This window comes from Dunckerocampus dactyliophorus, chromosome 7, assembly GCF_027744805.1.
Source record: "Dunckerocampus dactyliophorus isolate RoL2022-P2 chromosome 7, RoL_Ddac_1.1, whole genome shotgun sequence".
NCBI lineage: Eukaryota > Metazoa > Chordata > Actinopteri > Syngnathiformes > Syngnathidae > Dunckerocampus > Dunckerocampus dactyliophorus.
This window is the reverse complement of record NC_072825.1, coordinates 26,538,119-26,560,774: the sequence shown is the minus strand read 5'-3', so window position 1 is coordinate 26,560,774 and position 22,656 is coordinate 26,538,119. Positions and strand designations below refer to the sequence as shown.

General features: G+C 41.0%; 1 protein-coding gene across 2 annotated transcripts in view; it reads left to right on the top strand.

Annotated features, from left to right (window-relative positions):
• Positions 1–22,656, top strand: part of LOC129184603 (cingulin) — a 37,694-nt gene that overhangs the window by 1,426 nt on the left and 13,612 nt on the right. The window contains exons 2-9 of one of the 2 annotated variants that reach the window (XM_054780642.1): positions 13,395–14,235; positions 14,367–14,431; positions 14,506–14,575; positions 14,654–14,746; positions 15,232–15,353; positions 15,757–15,868; positions 18,402–18,614; positions 19,197–19,345. In XM_054780642.1, the coding sequence (XP_054636617.1) occupies positions 13,405–14,235; positions 14,367–14,431; positions 14,506–14,575; positions 14,654–14,746; positions 15,232–15,353; positions 15,757–15,868; positions 18,402–18,614; positions 19,197–19,345 (1,655 nt within the window). In that variant the 5' untranslated portion in view covers positions 13,395–13,404. Of the gene's footprint in view, positions 1–13,394; positions 14,236–14,339; positions 14,432–14,505; positions 14,576–14,653; positions 14,747–15,231; positions 15,354–15,756; positions 15,869–18,401; positions 18,615–19,196; positions 19,346–22,656 lie in introns of both variants that reach the window. The other variant, XM_054780641.1, reaches the window with a different exon arrangement.

Here is a 22,656-nt window from a genome sequence, read left to right as displayed (position 1 = left end):
GATATGACCTCAAATCAATATCACGATAAATTGGGTCGTTTTACCTTGATAGCGATAAATGCACGATAAATCCCCGACCACTATATATCTTTGCCATCTGAAAGTAATTGCAGGAAATGCAAATCAACTGCTTTTCATGGATTTATTGACCAACTGGCACACATTACTTTCAATGAAATATAATGCATGTGATGGGACGCACCTCTTCCGTCTATAAAGCTTTCTGAAAAAACCTCCAAAAAGCGCCAACAACTCCCCATTTACATAATGTGCTTTGGGTGGTTAGGACAGTTTTCATCCTAACTTTGCATTTCTTGTTCTTTTGCGCAACATCATCTTTGGGGAACCCAAAATAAATCTCCCTGGGACTGCGGTCCACAAATATGAGTGTATGGTACATACCCTGGCATACTACATCCTGTACACACATAAAGCCACATAACATCATTGGCATCACGTCTCATGCAATTACATTACTAATGGCCACTTGTCACACTGCACAAGAACGGCATTGACATCAACCCAACCTACCGCAACCACGTTGGGTAATATATTCCAATAATAACAACACATTTATAAATACAGTGACGTTCTCATTTTTCTAACAATTCTATTCAATTCCAGACATTCCATTCTCATGTTATTTGCCTATATGTGTGTGCCATTTTGGCATCATCAAAATGACCATTCACATAATGAAAAGAGAATTTCACATGTTCTTGTAGCCATGTGACCATCTATTAGTGACATCAAATGAAGCATGGAATCCTTAAAAACGGCTTACAACAGCAAACAATTATGATTTCCTATAGAGACACTTTTATAATGTTTTTATTTTTTTGTTCTTTATTTGTGAATGATCAATTTTGCATAATTGGCCATGATTTACATGTTTGTTTTTTAAAAATCCATATATTTAAAGTCAAGTATTTGTGTTATTAGTTTTTAGTATCATTTGGAGCGTCGTTACGATGCATACAAACAAAAAAAAGAGTTTTTAGCGCATGAGTTAGAAAGCAGTATAGTACGTCACAGAGAGCAGTCATCTTTCCTGCAGCGCTCAGTATCTGCAGTATCCAACTGATAACATAGCTAGTTAGCTACGTCAGCGAGTGCAGCTTGTACGGCTGAGATGTCATGGCGCGTCAACGCAAGTTGTCGATGTGAACCAAGAAAGGTTGGAGGAGACTTGTAGATTTATATACAGATGCGCCAAACTGTTACTCTACTTTGATTCACTTTGTTGGACTTATTTCAGGAGCAAAACGACAATGGAAGGGTTGAAAAACGTCGTCACACGTGGTTTTTCTACTCGCACAGTGTATTTTTTTGGTGCTTATGCGAGTGAAATGCTGGCACTGTACTGCCAGTTTTTCATTTCAACCATCAGCCGTTCCCTCATCGTCTGTTTCCCTTCTTGTTCAGGCTGGATGGGCGAAGTCATGTGACTACACATGCTGTACCTCGCCTTAAAGGGGAGTGAACGTAGCATACCATCACACACAGACAAAAAAAGACTTTTTTTCTTTTTTATTAAAACACCAAATGTTTTGACATGGGCAAAATGATGTCGGTTATCGTGGTAAATTCCAGTAACGGTACATTTTCGGTTTATCACCCAGGCCTAGACAATAATGGAGAAAGGAAACTTGGATATACCTTAGAGTAGTCAGTGTACAGCTTGTATAAGAATCTAGATTTGCTGTTCACTGAAAATGAGTCAACATACCATTATTGTCTATAGGCCTGTCGATCGATAAAACGATTAATCGAACGATAGAAAAAAAACGAGGTCGATAAATTTGACGCCTCGATAAATTGACATGTGCGACATGTACGTATGCCTGTTCCATTTCCTCGTTTTGCTTTAGCACACAGGCTGGATGACAAGAGGGTTCACTCTGCTTGTGTCTGAGCGCATTGGTTGTATAGTCAAATTAAGGGAAAAAGTGAGCCTCCTGTCAGCTATTCTGCGTCTTTGTCACAGTACGTGGAGGTGGGGGCTAGCTACGTAGTGATTGAATACACTGAGTGCTTGCTAGCAGGTAGCAAGTGTAACCCACATTTAAAACAAGACGTTTAACCCATGTGATCAGTCATTACAAGTGATTAAGATTTATAAATAATAAGCTGTTAAAATGAGTAAAATGCCCTTTTGAATTACACAAATGAGCCTTAAAATTCATAAATATGTTTTAAAATATTGAAATGTGTGCATATTCTTTATGCTTGATGTTTTCATGTTCCTTTAAGAATAGTAAAAGTCCCTGGACACAAAACGGAGCACTTCCCGTTTAAGGGAGTGAGGCTTCTTAGCGCTAGCAGTGCAGTCGACGAGCTGAAAACACAGGGCCAACTGCCGAGAGGAAAAGTGAAATGTAAAGTGATTAAGGATCGCTAAAAAGATACTTACCTGGTCGATGAGCCACCAGAACCACATCTTAGTGAGCAAGACTTGACTTTTGGTCAGGTTTTTTCGTTTTGTACCTTTGCATTGGATTGAAACACCTGCAAGAGTGTGATAGACATCTCTACAGTGGAGACAAGATGGCGAGCCAGATCCATGGACGACAGCTCTAGAACCTTCGTCGTGATTACAAGTGAATCCGTTTCCTATTGATGAACATTGCTGCCAGTGCGGTAGGAACATTGACTTTTTTATTTTCTTCATCTCAACCAAGCTTTGGATTTCCTCATCTGGATTCTACTTCAACATTTGATTGGAAGTCAAATACACTTCTGAACTGAGTAGGAAAAGACTGAAAAGTGTATCACGTTGTGTATCCTTCAAGATCTTTTCAATTTTGTGGTGAAATGTGATTCATTTTGAAATTGATTTTGAATCATCCTTGTAATAGGTTCTTTCCTAAAAACAGAGAGTTAACTGAACAAAAATAGAAATATCATTAGAAATTACTTACCTGTTAACCTAACCAGGGAAAAGTACCCACAGACCGGTCTGATTGATAAAATAACTCAAGTTAAAATTAGAGACATTGGAAAAATATTCTCTCTTTTGTTTACTTTTCATTTTCCTGGAGTACTTTGTGCTTTTCATATTGTATGTTCTTTCTGCAAATTTCTTGTTAGTAAACTGCCGTCTCAAACTTCAACTTCTGGTCTTTGGTCTGTTTGCACATTCTCATTCCACTCCTTCTGAACCTGGATCTGGTCCTGTAGTATTGTTAGTATATCGGTGTATACAAGTGCTACACAAGCAAACGCTAATATGAATGAAAGCACAAAAGCGATAGTTTCTAAGCCGAATGCCACAGTTCCAGTGTGGATGTGCTGTGGAGCATTCGTCACGGCGGTTGACGCTTGCTGGGGTGTTTGATTGGCCAAGTGAATGTATTGGGCTGGGCGGCACGAGCTCGCAATACCCAGGGTATGTGAGGTGGGGACGCACCGCGATTCATAAGTGCTGTAGTAGGCATCTTGTGTGCCTGTTACTGCTTAAATGACATGACCTAGTGATCATTGAATGATTAACTTAATGATAATGTGGTCTAAACAAACGTCAAAATTATTGATTACCGTCGATAATTTGTAGCACAGTTATCGACCAGCAAAATTTGTTATCGCGACAGGCCTAATTGTCTAAATGATTGGCAACACAAGTGAGTACACTTCACAGTGTCTACGTTGCGTCCTTGGTGGGAATATTTAGAGTGAGCACCATTGTTATCGAGCACTGCCTTAATCCTCTTGGACCAATATGGAATTGACTAGAATTCTCTTCCGCTCTGCCTTGATAATGTCACTCCACCTTCCTTCCTGCCTTCTGTTTGAGGATGCCCCTCAGGTGCTCAGTTGGGTTCAGGTGTGGAAGAAACATACTTGACTGTTTGGGATCATGCTGTATCCATCCATTTTGTTGGCATGCTGGAGCTACGGCTGGGCAGTACATCGATATTTTTAAAATATATCACTTTGCTTAAAAATATCAATATATATATATATATATATATATATATATATATATATATATATCATATATTTAGATATTCAACCTAAATATATTAGGATATGAGTTTTGGGCCATGTCGCCCAGCCCTAGCTGGAGACTATCCCAGCTGTCTTTGGGTGAGAGGCAGGGTACACCGTGGACGGGTCACGCTCTACAATATATGTTGGAATTCATGTTTACCCTCGATGAACCGCAGCTGCTCAGTGCTGACGGCACTCATGCAGCCCCTTGACCTTCAGCTTCCTTAGCAGAGCACCTATCATATTTGAGGTGTGTTTGGGCTCCTTTTGATGTTGGAAAACTAGGGAATTCCCAAGAGAGATCCCAAGAGATCATGCTATACGGTACATCTTGCTACTCACTTGTGTTGCCAGCTATTTACACAATAATGGCTGCGTGTTGGGCCGCACGGTGGTCTAGTGGTTGGCATGTTGGCCAACACAGGAACAGCCTGGAGATCGGGAAGACCTAGGTTCGATTCTCCCTTGGGCATTTCTCTGTGGAGTTTGCATATTCTCCCCGTGTGTGCGTGGGTTTTCTCCGGGTACTCCGGCTTCCTCCCACATTCCAAAAACATGCATGTTAGGTTAACTGGCGACTCTAAATTGTCCATAGGTGTGAATGTGAGTGTCAATGGTTGTTTGTCTACAAGTATATGTGCCCTGCGATTGGCTGGCGACCAGTCCAGTGTGTACCCTGCCTGTCGCCCGAAGTTATCTGGGATAGGCTCCAGCATACCCCCGCGACCCTAGTGAGGATTAAGTGGTATAGAAAATGGATGGATGGATGGGTGCGTGTTGACTTCATTGTTTCAGTCAACAGTAAATCTGCACTTCTAATACAAACTGTACACTGACTATCCTAAAGTACTGTATATCCTGGTACCATTTGTATTGCATTGTCCCTTGAGTATCGTAATTTGTGGTGTATACTTTTTTGTCACACTTTGAACCCTGCAGCTTATAATTTGTGGTCTCGTTCTGGTCTCGCAACATCTCGTGTGCTTCGGTGCAGTCATTTTGTGCTTTGTGCACGTGCCCTCATCATTGGTGATGTGCGATATCACTGATTTCTTTTCTGATTAGATATTAAATTGAGACTGGTATCAGCGATACCTGTCCGATACCATTCATTTGTGCAAAAACACCTTACATGTCGGGTAAATTTCAAAAAGTAGTATATTTCAAATCAGAGTAGGTGTGTAACGATTCATGGTTGCCGATACAATTCAGGGACGATATTGGTTCATTTAGAACAATCCGATACAAAACGATTCAATAACTTTAAATCGATTTGGTAACTTTTTAGCCAAAAATTCAACCAGTTTGACTGTGAAATAAATAACTGGATACTGGACAGTGCAGGTGAAGTTTCCTAGATTACTGTTTTTTCAGGTCTACATTAATTATGGATATAAATAAACAAGTAAACAACAATTAATGGCCAATGCATTCACATTTTATTTAAATGAAGTGCAACCAACACTTCAGGTTGAATTAACAATGAATTAATTAGGTTGAATTAGAGCAAGTCCGTGATTAATTCTATCTGATCTACCCCAAATGACTGAAGTATCAATGTATCAATATTTTGATTTGAGAATCGATTTTAGAGCCTAAAGATCTGGTATCGGAGGTGTTGATATTTCAGTATCGGGAAGCTGCTGCGTGCTGGGGATGACTGATTTGCCTCGGAGTGGGGGTGACGCTGGTATTGCCAACGAAAGAAGAAGAGAGATCGGCAGCATGTGTGCTGATGGAATTGTGGAGGTGTTCGGTTCAAACACTTGAAGAGGACGACTTTAGAAGTTTTGGTTCCCAGGAGGAGGGCGAGGACAGTGATGAATGACTTCTCTGGTAGGCTACTGTTTAACTAGTTGTGTTACACTCATTGTTCAGCACTGTTTGGGAAAAAAAACATTTCTTTAATTTAAAAGTAAAAAAATGATTTCTATATAACATCTTTCTGTGTAATAAATATCCCATGTTACAACGTGGACACCTGCGGCTTATAGATCGGTGTGGCCTACATATGTCCTCTTTAAATTTAGTAGTTGTGGCTTAAATACCGGTGCACTTCGGGAATTATGGTGTGTATGTATATCATGATAAAAATGTTTGCTGAAATGTGAGGGGTGTACCAAGATTAGTCAGACTCGGTGCCTTTGCTGTGGATGCTGCAGTATTAAAAACGCCATAGTCTCCACTTTGCTGCACCATGTTTTCTTGCTGCCCACAGTCTTCAAGAATAACAATTTTCATTACATGTTTTTTCTCATAGAGCTGACCTTAATTATTGCAGCCTTATTGTTTTGTTGAACAACTTTTATGGGGATTAAATGGAGGATGCCTAGTGGCATACATTGTGGTCGTTTGTGACAGTGTATTGTCGAGTTGGCAAGAGCCAAAAAATAAAAAAAAGGAGGAAGTTTGCACATGAAGAGCATCAATTGTTGTAATGGCATAGTCCATGTAAGGAGGGGGAATGAAAGGGCGGTAGGGGGGCTCGTTTGGCATTCTCAGAATTACTGCCCTCGTTTTCCGCCCCACATCAGCTGGACAATAGGAGGATGAGTCCCCTTCGGCCTTGTTGTCCCTCTTGGAGCTGCGTCTCCTACGTGACACGGATTAGACGACGAGCAGATATGACGTGTCATCACGTCAACATTGTAAAACTTAGTTGAACATTACTGCACCATCATGGCCCTGATCAGCAGCGCTCTCATGATGATGTATCTTTTAGCTTGTCCGTGTCTGCTCGACCTTGGTGGAAAGACAGCCGGCCGCGGAATTCACGCTCTGCTTCACAAATGTGATGCGACGCCGCTTCCTCTTGCAGCTCCCACGGGTGTAGAAAAGAAATCGACTTAACTGTGCACTAAATGTGATGATACAAAGTCACACCACAAACACTTGGAGGTTCTATCAGGTCTTTCAGGATTTTTCTGACAATTTTGTCCTCACTAAACTTTTACCATTGTTGTGGAATGACTCTTTTTGTGACATTCTTTTTTTTTGCTGTGCAGAATGAATATTGGTTGAGTTGGTTGTATATTTGTCATTATTATTATTTTTTTAAATGCCAAATGTCTTATTGAAGATAATGTTTTTAATGAATTATTGAAATTATTTATTTTAAAATTTCAGGTTTAAGTAGTAGCTTTCAAGTTTTCCATTTTAATATTTGTCCACAAGATGAAACTACTTTTTCCCATTCAAAGCATGCAGCAAAATTTCACATCTTTCACTGTTTTCTGCAAGGATGCCTTGCTATTGAAATGAGTAGTGTGTGCTCTTCATGTTCAATAGTGATGTGTATGTAAAAACATTTTTTTTTTTTTTTCAATAAAAACAGTGCCATTTCATAACATACTGGCCTTTCAAGGGGTTAAAATTACCAAAATATAATTTGGTAAATATATTTCGGAGTGAAGTAGTTTTAAAAGGCTGACTTTGGTAAAAAGTGGTGAAGTATATTAATGTACAATATATATACCATCATTTCCGGTGTATATGAAAATGGCTGCGAGCCTCGCATCTTCATCTGCTGTGGAACACATACGTAAACAAGATGGCTGCAACGTTGCGGCGGATGCTTCTTCGTCACACACACAACAATGAATAGGAGTGTGACAGTATGTCGATATGGCGATATATCGCGATATTTTATCTCCCAATCGATTATCGATATGCGCCCGCCAAGTATCAATAAATTTCATTTACATATGCTATAAACTGCCTCACTCATTATTAGTTCCTTTTGCGCAATTCCTTGGCGGTCCACTAGGGGGCCGCCTCGCGGGAGCGGCGGAAAAGTCGGCGGAAGTCGGCAAACGAAGTAAACACACAACAAGAGAGAACATGGCGGACACGAGCGGAAAATGGTTGAAAGATGCACCGGCAGCCTCCAAGCCAAAAGTGTGATGCATTTCGGGTTTTACAGTACTGATGGTGGAACAAAGCTGGAGAAGGACTTTGCTACATGCAAGAACTGTTTCACAAAAGTTACGTATACACTAGGTCCCCAACTTACGAACATCCGGCTAGCGAACATTCGCAGATACGAACACACTGGTGTATATTTTTATGTATTTTGCCTTACAGTACAACTCCATATTTATACTGCTACATGCGTGACCAGTAAAGGGCACTGTGACACTGCTAATGGGACCAACAGGAGGTTGGTCGAGGACGAGGAAGAGGAGAGAGAAAGGCTAAGAGTTGTATGATACAACCCGGACAGAGCTTGTGATTAAAGTTTATGAAGAGTTAATAGGCCTGCTTAATTCTACACCACCCACAAAACACTACCTCTTTTAGAAGAGTCTAACGACAACGACGATTTGTCCATTTTTTCAATAACTCCTCCTCCTCCTCCACCACAACGACGTATGCTCGACCACTCCTCTTCAAAGGTAAATAACATTTATCATTACGTATTATTATATCATTTTTATTATTGTTTTTTTAATTATCCTCGTTTAATATTACTACTGCATCCAAACTCATATTTACATACATACACTTATACTGTATATGTATACACGTACATGCAGTACCTATATCATTGGTAATATTACCTTTTCGCTACTTAAGAACAATTCGACCTGCGAACGGTTGTCTGGAACCAATTGTGTTCGTAAGTTGGGGACATGGTGTACTGGAAACACAACAAATATGCGCAGCCACTTGCAGTGCCATGACCCAGAGCTAGTAAGCCAAAAAGCCGTGGCAAGACCAACGTGGGGGCTCTACTTCAAGCAAAACTCCCTTTCAACTCCCCCATGTCAAAGTCGATCACTCACGGCATATCTGTGTATAATTGCAAGGATCTGCGGCCATACAGTGATGTCGAGAATGATGGGTTTCGCTTTTTGATTTGCACTTTGGAACCACGCTACGAAATATCAGGTAGAAAACATTTCACCAAAAGCTTGTTTATCAAATTTTGTTGGTTCCCTCAAAACGTGCAGGTAGATGCCTTGCAGTATATTTGCACTTTACAGCAGTGTTACACAGAAATGGTGTCACTGTTTAAAAAATAAGCTGTAGGTTTGTTACTGAAATGCTGCACTACAGTAGTGACTGTGTTAGAAAGACACTCATTTGTTGACAGGAATATTGCAATAAGTGTCTTAAAAAGAGTTTACAGAAATGCTGCACTAAGTGTTAAAGTGATGGTGCCAAATAAACGTGTTTTTTTCTCATTTTAAAATATCAGTTTTTCTCTTTTAATCGTAGTATCGCAGATTATCGTAGATTGATTTCCTGACCAATATATCGATAATCGCTGTATCGCCATTTCGTGAAATCATTGTTATTGCTAGCCTTGTATCGCGTATCGTATCGTGAGGAACCCAGAGGTTCCCACCCCTAACAATGAACGGCTGAAGGTAAAGCCGAGCCATTTGTGAGGTTTGATTTTGTTGAAGAGGCGTTCTTTGGAAGATGACACCGTGAGTTAGGCCTGTCACGATAACAAATTTAGCTGGTTGATAATTGTGCTATACATTATCAACAATAATCGATTATTTCAACCTTTTTAAGACCAAATTATTATTAAGTTTATCATTCAATGATCACTGTGTCATGTCTCATTTGAGCCACTAGCTGGTACTCAAGTGTAGTCTGCACAGAAGATGCCTACTATAGCACTTACGAATCGAACAGTAACATCACCACTTCACATACTGTACCCTGGGCACTATACATTTACTTTGCCGATCAAACGCCCCAGCAAGCGCCAACCACCGGGACGAATGCCCCACAGCACATCCACACTGGAACTGTAGCTAGCACCCACCTCCACGTACTGTGACAGAGATGCTGAATAGCTGGCAGGAAGCTCACGCTTTCCCTTAATTTGACTATACTTGTCATCCAGCCTGTGTGCTACAGCAAGACGAGGAAATGGAACAGGCATACGTACAAAGTTATTGACCTCGTTTTTTTCTAGCGTTCGATTAATCGTTTTAGTGATTATCTGGACAGGCCTACTGTGAGTCAGACTGTTATATTGAGTAATGATCTGCAATTTCCAATTGTTTCACAAGCTCGATGTGAGTTTTCTTATAGCTCCTGCCAAAGAGCTGCCTGGTCCTCACAGACTCGTGCACGCCATCATATTGTATTTTATAACGTAGACGTGCAGCTTATTGTCCGGTGCGACTTATATATGTACAAATGTGTTTTTCTCTCTAAATTTAGTGGATGCGGCTTAAACACCAGAAATTACGATTAAATATTTACAGCAGTTTTTTGAAAGGTGGCATTTTATGTCGTTTAGATCTCCACTGTGAGTTTTAAATCTGAAACTAGAAAAAAAAACATCAAAATCAATGTTGCTGACAATCATTGACCCATCTCAGGGCCTAATAATGATAATAAATCTGTGAAAATCTGTGTTTTGTGAAAATTGTTCAACAAACAGTAGTTATGTAAACATACTGGCCTTTTTAAAGAGTTAAAAAGTTTGCAAAAGACTGACTCATTTAATGTTGGAAAAATTATTAATATAATAATATATACTTTCTAAATACTTTTTTTGGAAATTCACATTTTTTGTCCTGAGGACAAGTGGTAGTTTTTGTTTTAAATCTGACACTGTATTGAGTTATGTGAACATACTGCCATCGAGTAAAAAAAAAAATTAAAAAATCATACATTCTTTATGTGCTGTATGTTTCAAACTGAAGTACCTAAAAAAATAGATTTGTTTTAAAGTGCATAAAAACATTATTATACAGTATGTGCATGGCTCAGATCAAGGGTACCCAAGTGTTACATTTTGGGTAAAATTTCAAACTCGTGGATAGACCTTGTTAATGTTATCAACACAAACTTTAAACATTGCAAAACACACATCCAACATACCAGAGCTCGAGACATCTTGCATTTCCCATAGCAACCCTCCGAAGTTCACTCTTTCTTAAATGTAATGCACATAACTCGTGTTTTTTTCGCCGCTTCGTGCACGTACATAACTAGGATACGAACGGCTACCTACGAGAGGTCAAAACAACGGCTGTCAAAACGAGTTACACCGCTCGATAAACACAAAATTTGTAACTCACCCGACGAAAAAAATCATTTCAAAGTGCATAAAGATCTTCTCCAATATATATAAAAATGAAAAAAATCTTACCTTAGACTTGACAATGGTTGTTAAACCGCCGATTGCTCGTCGAATTCAAGGATACTGCTTCTCCGAAATCGTGACTGAACGTACATAATGCTGACACAAAATGGCGGACACGATGACACATTCCCCTGTAACATGTAACATTTCAATGTCCAAATATAGACACTTTTTTACAACATAGCCGTGCTAGCGCAAAATAAAAACATGAACAGGCTTAATTTATGGTTTGGTAAGCTTCCACACTCTATAAACGTCATAGTGATAGGGATAGTACACATTGTTAGAACAACAATTTCAAATACTACTCAAGTGAAGTTGAAGACAGCAAAGGGTACCCTTGATCTGAGCCGTGCATATATGATATTTTTATAGCAGTTTTTGGGAAGATAAAATTGTTTTTGTCATTGTGGACAAAATAATGAGGCTATTTAAAAGACTTCTTAAGCAGCGTCACATCAGATGATGAGGACTAGATGAAAAGGGATTTGCATTAAAATGCAAGAAGGTGTTTGTGTGTAAGCATCCACCAGCGTAAAGGTGTATGTGTGCAAAACAAAGCCAACTACGGTATGTGATTGTTACTTTTGGTGTGGCTTCAGCGTGCAGAGGGAGGAGGGTAACCACTTTAGGTGCTGATAAGATACCCTCGTCCTCTCTTGTTTCCTAACCCACTTTCCATCTCTCACCTTGGAACGCAGAGAGGGAGTGAGAGGTAGCGAGCCAAGAGGTCAAGAGGGAGTGCTTTCATAGCTCTTAGCCAAGTGTCATGCTGTTTGAACATGGGCATAAGATCGCATGCAACACCAGGACTGCAATTGCGACAGTTTAACTTCCACACCGCAGTCTGAAAAACTACAATCACTCAACAGTTTAATAAGAGATTCAAGGGAACTAAAAAGTTTTCTTTCCAGAGGTAGATAGCTGAAGTATGTTGCTCGTTTGGTGCTCTCAGGCGAAAGTGATCCATTGGTGTGTGCTTTCAGGTTAATCACTAATGCAGAGTATTGAACTGAGGACAAAGTCCACACAAGCATTAGTGTTGCAAGTTTGTATGAACCTGCTATACTATTTTATTATACTTGCTGTTGAGTTTAAAGGTCTTATTGGTTTGATTTCCACATTTGAGGGATTATACTAAAGCTTCTTGGCTGGGGTTGTTTAAATCTGAGTAAGAAAAGTGTGTTTTTTCTTGTTACAGAACAACAGATTCCTTGCTCAGATATTATAGTGGAACTTTTATGGTCTCATTTGTTCCGGGAGCACACTGTCACCGTCATAAAACTTTTATTAACCGCACGATGCTGGGACGATGTGAAGTATGATTTTCCTGTTTAGAATTGTAACATGTATACACACTCACGCTTAGTTCTATGCGCTTACATATGAAATAAATTGCATTGTTTGTTTTTACCACTATAGCTCCAGAATGCCCCCGCAACTCTAAAGAGGAGAAGCGGTATAGAAAATGGATGGATGGATCATTATTGGTAGACTCCTCATTGTCTTGTTCTGCTTTGAAGAAACCTCTGTTGGTCTTTCTGCCATTCTTTCTGGAAGGTCCCAGAAGGACAGTTGTTGAAGGACTTTCTTAGGAGAGGTGAAAAGAAAGACCTAAAGTCAAAAATGTGACACGAAGAGATGTTAAACACGGGATGTGAATGAATTATCAGTATACGCCAAGACACGGAGAAGGGGTGGGATGAAAGGGACTGTTTGCAAGCGTTAAGCGGCTGCCTAGAGGCGCTAACTTTCAAACCTGCTGCAAGCACCATATCCCCCCTTCCTGCCCCGGAGCATGCAAGCCACGCAACACACACATGTGCACAGTAGCTACAGTATGTTTGCTGTTAGCTAATTGTAGCAATTTGGCAAAGTTTAGCTACAAACATTAGCTATCATTGAATGTAAAGCCTACCATATACACAACATGACCGCAAATCGTTGATCGCTTTTCTGAGATTGCCTTTGTGTGTGTGTGCAAGCACTAGGACATGTATGTGTGTATCTAACAGCTCGGGCCAAACAACAATTTTTATGAAGTTGAATTTATAATTGTGAAAAATATAGACCTTTTTGTTGTCTGTTCTATTAAACCACTATTGGTAACGTGCAAGCCGGTGGCTTTGGTGGAACAGTCCCTTTTTAAATAAGCTCTGCTTCTTCCTATTCCTTTTCGCACATGTTGGATTGTGTAATTGTGTAAACGTTTCCTAATGTAATTTGTTAATCATGCCTAAAACAAATAAACCATGACCACAGGTTCATGTCTTATGTGTTGTTCCAGTGTTGGCAGCATGAACACATCATCGTCTGGTCATAAGACTCCAGTGGACCACGGCGTCCAGATTCGCTTCATCAATGACCTCCATGAATATAGAGGAGGGCAGCATGGCTCTCAACCCAAGACCAAGTCTCAGACCTTCTCCAAGTACGGCGTAGCTGTCAGGGTGCAGGGCATCGCTGGACAGCCGTACGTGGTTCTGAAAGACGGCAAGAAGGGCGACTCGTACGGAGTTCAGCTCAGGACTCAGTACCCTTCTGGCTACGGTAGTCTCCCCCGCAGGAGGGAGAAGGGTGAGCCAACAACACATGGGGTGGAAGAAGGAGGGGGTCATGGAGGTGCGCTACGCCGGGCCCAATCCCATGGATCACTCCTAGAAAGGGAGGAAGGGGCTGGTGATGAGGAGTTTCAGCTGTCGAGGCCTCCAGGGGATGGTAAGTCAGGTAGCTATGGGAACCTGGACAGCGGGCTGGGAGTACGAGGAGAAAGAGAACCAGCTCGGAATGTCTGGGATGGTTCTTATCAGGCAAGACTGAATGGCTCAGTCGGGTCGCTAGTGAGTGACAGCCAGGCCTTCACTAACGCCCCACAGCACGCGCACTCTGTCAACCGACTAGTCAACAGGTTTGATGATGACAGAAGTGGAGGTCAGCAGCGAGGCTTGTCTCCTTCCCACGACCCCAGAGATGTGCATCCACATGGCACCGCCAACCATTACCCATCACCTTCATCCTCAACTCACAGCAGCCCGGCACGCAGGCAGAACGCTCACACCAACATCCCTGGACACCCGGTGAATAAGCGGACATCAGGCAGATATGTTGCTGTGGAGACGGAGCCACAGGTAAGACCTGCCAATATGGTATTTCATGGCTAGACTTTGGACTCTGGCTGATTTTCAATACATTTTTTGAGAGCAAGAAGAGTAGCATTCTAATGTGTTTAAAGGTTACTCCTGATCTTTTGCTGGACCAGAGTGCAGAGGTGAGCAGTGGGGAGGAGCAGATCATGCAGATAATATACAGCATCCTGAGAGAAGGGTACAGTTGGCATATTTCAACTCTTGCAAACATTTTCACGTGGAAAGGTGGTCTTGACCTTCTTTTCCCCTCAGGACCAATGAGAGCGACGTTTCCATCAAGCATAAAGTCAACATCATCTGCCAGAGGATTCAGAACCTTCAGGTTTGCGCCTCACTGAAAATTCTTCACCACTTAAATAAAGAGTCCTAACACACACCCTTGCATCTCCATCCTCACCAGCACAAAGAACCTCCCTCGGACTTCAGCAGAGAAAAGAGGGAGCTAGAGAGGAAGGTGGCGGAGCTCCAGAACGCCTTGCAAAAAGAACGGAGGGTAAGGTGGGGGAGATACTCTCAGATGCTCATGAGGTCTCCTTGAAAGCAGAACAGCAGCTCTTAAAGTTGAAATGGTTGCGAGTGGGATTCCCCCTCAAGTGCTTATGCCTTATTAACCACCCAAACCAGGAGGGCTTTAGATACTGTGGAGTGGGCTTCAGATTAATCCACGGATTAATCCCTTAAATCCTCTAGCCTTGTCAGAGGTGCACATGCACACACACACACACACACACACACACACACACACACACATGCACAAACGCACAACGATGCAACTTCAGTAATGACCCATTCCATATTGTCTTTAGGAAGTTGGGCAGTTCTTAATCTCTAATAGCCCATAAGAACTTAATCCTTGCTGCATATTGATCTTTGAGCAATTGCCCAGGCAGCTTTAACATTTGCTAAAAGCACATTGTTTACGCTTCAAAGCCTTCTAAAGTCTTTATTCATTTATTTATCATCTCTGTTTGTGCGCAGGGTTCTCTTAACCATGCGGACAAAGCTCTGAAAGATGAGCTGGAATCCTGCTTGGACGCAAATCTGCAACTGCAGGAAACGCTGGACCGGAAGAAGAAAGAACTGAGTGATAGCCACTCTGAGTGAGGACCACAGAATTCACACACATGGACACATATAGTGGGAGGGTATCACCGACTGGCAACTTTTAGTCTATTTCCTCAACTTGTGCCCTCCATTGTAATAGATACCACCCCTCAATTAATGGCCTGGTGTGTGATTTTTTTTGGTACCCACTGTATACTTACCTTCATCATGACACCTGTCACCACAATATGTCACAATTGATGACAGATATGGCATCTATAAAGATGACGTTTGTACACTGAATGAAAGCCAGTAACCTTTTCAACGTTAGGGTTTACTGCAGTGAGGGATATTAGTGAGTGATGTTGGCGGAAATGTGATCTAGAATTCTATATTGTAATTATATATTTGCTATACACTATATTTAATTATACACTTGCAAAATGCCCCCTCTTTCAGGCTGACTCAGCTGCGCATTGAAAGGGAGAATGCGGAGGCTCGTGCCAGGGACATGGAGGACCAGCTGGCTGAGCTTCAAGATGAACTGAGAAGAGAGAATGGCAGCAAGGCGGTACAACAACACACACTCACATGATGAATTCTCTCTGAGCATCACCGACTGCGATAAATTAATTTCCGTTAAGTAGGATTCCTTATTTATAAATGGAATATTTTTGTAGTTGGAGCATAGAAAACCACTTTAAGACCTTCTACATAATGTTTTTTAGCATTATTAGAGCCCGCTCGACATTAAATAACACTCCTATTGTCACTTTTACACTTTTATTACCGAATATAATGGACATAATAGAAAATAAGATGTCTTAGACATAAATAAAACATTACATATACTCACACGTTAGCATTGACAAGATACTCTGTGGCTATTGTCTCATCAATTTAATGTTCCTGACACCTAGTGGCCAGTGTAGTAGAATACTACTGCAAGGGCACACAGGCTACTGTCAGCCACAACTCAAGACAGTCACACACACTCTCCACACTGCTAACCATGCTAACACTCAGCAACTCTACAGTAGCTAGCTGAAGTCACAAATGTCACTCCCAGGCCCCGCCTCTTAAAGGCTCACACTTCACAGATATTACACTACAGTACATATAACGTCTTCTAAATGCCTAATACAGTCAAACCTGTCTTAGTGGCCACCTTTATAGAACGGCCACCTGCCTATAGCAGCCACTGAAAAATCCCCCGCAGCAAATTTACATGTTATAGACCCTGTGTATAGCAGTCAACTGTCCAACGCGGCCAGTGGCCACCCATTTTGTCTCCCATAGCGGCCAAATTACCGACTCAAGTAGAAGCTTCATGCACGAAAAAGTTTCGTTTTTCAATCAATGAAGCCGTCGTGTGTAGACTTTAATTACTGAGTCCTAGCTCAGTCACAATCATTCACAAGATCCACACAAACTGTCAGTTGTTCCACATAAAAAAGCCGTCTTCTTTTGAGCTTGCTATTTCCTGGTCAAACATGTAACTTTAAGAGCATTTGCACCAAAACATTACCGCAAAGTAGGCTGGGAACAGGACGTGCTCCCAGCGACGATACAATAAAAAAAAAAACATATGCTAGCATGCATGTGGCAGCGGGAGCAAAACTGAGTTCGGTTGTACTTAATTGAAGTATTTTAGAATGTACTCACGTTATTTTTGATCAATCCTCATCCACAAATCCATCAAAATCCTCATCTTCTGTATTCGACACAAACAAAGCCGTCTTCTTTTCCGTTAGCTACTAGTCTGTTAACTTGTCAGTGTTATTCAGCTCCGAAGCAAAGAAGGAAACTTCTCCTGTTGCTTCTGCCAACTTTATTTATTGAACGCGGCCACCAGACAGCAACTCAGAACACACACATCTCTCAGCATCGTCTCTCCTTCCTGCTTGCCCACAAGGCAAAGGTTAAACAAGCCCCACTACATAGCTGTCCAGGCAATGCCTGTAACAAGTGACACCGTTTATTTCCTGGTGTGAGACAATGTGCACAATGTGTGTCAATACTGTAATGCTGCTTGTTGTGGGGAAGGAGAGACTCACGTCGCCGATGCACTTTAATTGCTTTATTAACAGCGGAGAACACTGCAGGACTTTACATCCACGCCAACATAAACACACTTCCCAACTCTCTCGAAACTCACAGCTAGCACTGGGCCTAGCTCTCCTGCTCGGGACGCCCACCGTCACTTCCCGATGAACTAAAGCTGTAATGACACTCTGCCGTATAAAAAGTAAAATATTAAAAACAAGCGTAAGACATTACTAGCACAGCTTTGTTCTGTGGGTCGTGGATATATTCTATCACTTATTATTAAGCCTCTAGCTTCCTTTTAGTAAGTAAAAACCTTGGCTATGATTGCACTACATTGTCATGTAGACCTACAAAGTACACTTGGAAGAACAAGAGGTGAATAAATGTATTGCAACTGATGTGAAACTGATGAGGGGTAGGATTAAATAAGCTTTGCTTCTTTCTACTCCTTTTTGGACATGCAAAATTGTGAATTGTACTATGTGATGTGCTACTGTTTGACTTATATGCATGTTCAGGATGAATTAAAACCATGAACCATGATAATAACAAGCCTAGTAGTGCTGTACAACTTTTATCCGCAGTCCGCAGTGCCCTCTACTGGTCAACATTAATATTATTCTTTTTTTCCCTTTTTTTCCCTTTTTTTTCCCTCTACTGGTCAACATTCAAACTGGACGCCAACCTGTCTATAGAGGCCACCTGTCTATAGCGGCCACTTTTGCAGACTCCCTCTAGTGGCCGCTATAGACAAGTTTGACTGTATTTGTATTTTCATTCATTTAGCCATTTTTATGATTGAAAATGCTTAATTTGGGTCAAGAATACATACAATTTGTTTATATATGCATATGTTTTGACTAATAATAGGCTATATTCAACCACAAGACAGTGATCATTTATTCATTAATGAAATTTTGAAAAAAACCCGATAGAGTGAGGGAGCGATGTTCAAACCGTGACCTAGCGAGGGACTGTACATTGAACCTGACACGACAAAACAGTTAAGACGATGTGAGGTTTCGAGATACGGTGTTGACTCGGGATGTTTTCAGGACATGGCCACTCTCGAGGCGCAGCTGTTGGACGTCTGTCGGCTGAAGCAGAAGCTGGAGGAAACCCTTCGCCAGCGAGAGAGGGAGCTGACGGCGCTGAAGGGAGCTCTGAAGGACGAGGTGGCCACGCACGACAAGGAGATCGAGGCGCTCCGAGAGCAGTACAGTGCCGACATGGAGAAACTGAGGAGTAGCATGGAACAGGTGTCTCAGGTACACACGCATCGTAACTTGAAGTCATTCTGGAAATACAGTAGGTAATAACTGGTAGAGCTTTCAGCTCAAGCCCAAGTTTTGTTGCCTCCTTGTCTCTTTTTGGAGAAAAATGACTAAGAAAAACCTAGTTTGTTCATGTGGGAGTGCAGATACAGTATCTCACAAAATAAACCATTTACAGCTTGGAAAGCAGTAAAAATGTACTATCCACTCAAAATGAGTCAACACTGTACACATGAGTTACATGATAGAATTCATGTTCCCTTAATGAACTGCAGCTCCCCGCAGCCCCAGACCATGACATAACCACCCCCATGCTCGACTGTAGGAAAGACAGTTATCTTGCTACACACTTGTGTTGCCAGCCATAGACAATAATGGCTGTGTGCTGACTCATTTTCAGTGACTAGTAAACCTGTACTGCCATACAAGCTGTACACTGACTACTCTTTACGTATAACCAAGTTTCATTTGTATGTAATGATCCCTGAGAAGACACAATAAAAATGGCCTCACTTTTGTACTATATAGTAGCAATGATTGATCTGTCGTAATAGAATCTTTTCTCTCCTCCGTCAGTCTCATGCAGGGATAGAAGCTGAGCGCTTGCGCATCAACACTTCCGTTCGCACCCTCCAGCAGCAGCTAGAGGACTGCAGAGATGAGAGCAGCCACTGGATGGAGCAGTTTCACAACACCAGAGACGAACTTCGCTCTACCAAACAAGAGTGAGTCCTGAGAACTTTCACACCTTGCTTTGCTTCTCTCCCAGAGAAGATTTTGTCACTTTCATTTGTTTTTTCATTCTAATGTATGTGTTCATCTCTTCTCTTTCATTCTACCTGGTCAATGCTTCTGCCTCTCTTTGGCAGAGCGCCTCCCAGCAAGCCTGAAAAAGCGTGAGAGTTGAACTGTTTTGTGTGTAGATCTGAAAATTTGCTTTTATTCCCATAATATTATAACCTTTTCCCAACCTAATTTTCCAAAAATGTCAACTGTATTTTGTTTTGTTTCTCATAATATTAAAAAGGATAATTTTTTCATTAATATTTCAACTTTATCTTGCTAAAATGACATTATTTTTCCTTATGATATTATTAGTTTATTTTTGTAAAATTGGGCCTTTTTTTCTTGTTAGAATACAACATTTTTCTTTTAATATTTTTACTTTATTCACATGAAATTACAGCATTTTTTTTTTTGCTGTTTTTCCCAACTATTTCAACTTTAATGTAATTATAATTTTCTTCTCGTAATTGTGACTTTTCCGTAATATTATTGTAATTATTATAATATTATTGTCCATAATATTATATACTTTATTTTTGTAAGATTATAACTTTTTCTGCAACCTAATTTTCCAAAAATGACAACTTTATTTGCCTTCTGTTTTGTTGGTTTCTCATAATATTATGACTTTTAAAAAAGTCTTACTTTAATATTTCAACTTTTTGCTAGTAAAATGACATTATTTTTCAGCATAATTTTACACTGTTATTTTCATAAAATTATGACTTTTTCTTGTTAGACTACAACTTTTTTCTCGTAATATTTTGGGTTTACTCGTAAAATTACTGCTGATTTTTGCTGTTTTTGTTGTGTTGTTTTCTTAATAGGGTAGGGTTGCTCGATTATTTTTATACTGTATACGTGTGTGTGTGTGTGTGTATATATGTGTATATGTACTGTATGTACTGTATATATCTTGTGTGTGTGTGTGTGTATATATATATATATATATATATATATATATATATATATATATATATATATATATATATACTGTGTATATATATATATACAGTCAAACCTGTCCTAGCGGCCACCTGTCTATAACGGCCACCTGCCTATAGCGGCCGCTGAAAAAATCCCCCGCAGAAAATTTACGTGTTGCTGACCCTGTGTATAGCGGTCACCTGTCTAACACGGCCAGTGGCCACCCATTTTGTATCCCTTGGTCAATATCTGACCACATATAGCGGCCAAAATGCCGACTCAAGCAGAATCTTCATGCACGAAAAAGTTTCGTTTTTTAAGCAATGAAGCCGTCGTGTGTAGACTTTAATTACTGAGTCCTAGCTCAGTCACAATCATTCACAAGATCCACACAAACTGTCAGTTGTTCCACATAAAAAAAGCCGTCTTCTTACTTTGCAATGCTGCCCTGAAAAGATTCAATGACGGCCAAAACGGTAATCTTCCCACTTTGCAATGCAGTGAATAGATTCTAAAATGGCCAAAACACCTGAATAAAGCATCTAAAATTTTACTTAATTGCCGACTAATTAGAGATTAGAAGCCCATTCAATAAGAAAGGAGCGATGGTATTGTTAGTTTACTATGATCTTCGCACCTCCTCCACACTCTATTGTTCACGTACACACCCATTCATGACTGCTTCACGCGTATCCTGTTAGATCCCATTCCTCAGGCTCGTTCACTAAAATTTTTATTTCTTGCTTTAAAAATCGTGTTTAAAAAAAAAAAAAAATCAAAGATGGAAATTTGTGATCTTCTGCAGGACAGGAGGGAGCGTCCCCTGTCCTGCGCTCTTATTTTGGTGGGCTGTGCCTTCTCCGGGGAGGAAGAGGCAGCCGCTTCTCGACTGGTGGCCGCGCAGCTGCGGTCAATGAACATTTGTGGCGGATAAAAGGCCAGCGCCCTCGAATGTGCGGCGCTGGTTCATTGTTGTTATTGTTGTTATTGATATTACTAGTTTCCTCACCGGAGCTGTTACCTAGATTTACCTACCTGTTTATGTGTCAACAGAGCGTTTTCCCCTCTGTCTCTTTTGGTTTTGCTCCAGTCTTTTTGTGAATAGCTGCGCCGGTTTCATTAAAGATTTTTTATTTTTGCACGCCATCGCCTCATCTCTGCATACCGGGGGTCAAGCTTTCGACAGCAGCAACCAAACGTGACAAAATTAATTTTAAAAAATATTTCTCCGCTACTTATATTTTTATAATTTTATTACCTTCTTTGATTTAATTTTTTAAATTATTTTTAAACACAAAATTTTTAATTTTTGTCATCATCTTAATATGTGCGCGCACAAATTCAAAATGGCCGCCAACCTGTCTATAGTGGCCACTTTTGCCGTTTCCCTTCAGCGGCCGCTATAGACAGGTTTGACTGTATATTCTTCCAATGATAAGAAACTGACTTATACTGGTATAAATGTTGAACGGAAACAAGCCGAGTTGATGACGCATTGGCGCCTCATGCGCACCACAGCATGGAGGGCCCTATGATTCCCGCTTTAACAGAATCGTGGAATTGGCCAATAAGAATGGAATTTACTGTTAAACGTGGAATCTCGCGGAAATTGACATAATGTGAACAAAATGCTGTCATTGTGAGAAGGAAGGTTTGTGTATTTACTCATTGGACCGCTCAATCGTAGCACAACCATTACAAACGCTAAACCGCCTCATTCTGAAGTAAACATGTTGAAATGGCAATAAACACCGGCGAAAGTTGGCGGAACCATCTTCTTACGGAGCGTGAATGGAAGCTAGCGGGGTTAGCTTAGTTTAGCATGCTAGTGCAGGTGTGTGTGTGTGTGCGACTGAGGCTGGATGGGTGTATTTTCATCGTGTTGTTTTTTTACGGCTTTAATGTTAGGAGCATTTTACAGCATTTTCCCAGGTCCACCAAGCACATGTAGACCGGTTGGGCAAACTCCCAAGTACCCTCCAGTACCCTTGCAAGGGTGTAGAGCTGGTCCAGTGTTCCGCGACCAGGACGAAAACCACATTGCACCTCCTGTAGCCAAGGTTCGATTAACAGTCGTACCCTTCTCTCCAGCACCCTGGAATAGACTTTCCCAGGGAGGTTGAGGAGTGTGATCCCCCTATAGTTGGAACACACCCTCCGGTCACCCTTCTTGAAAAGGGGGACCACCACCCCAGTCTGCCAATCCAGAGGCACTGTTCCCGACTTCCACGCAATGTTGAAGAGACGTGTCAGCCAAGACAGTCCCGCAACATCCAGAGCCTTGAGGAATTCAGGGCGAAACTCGTCCACCCCCAGAGCTTTG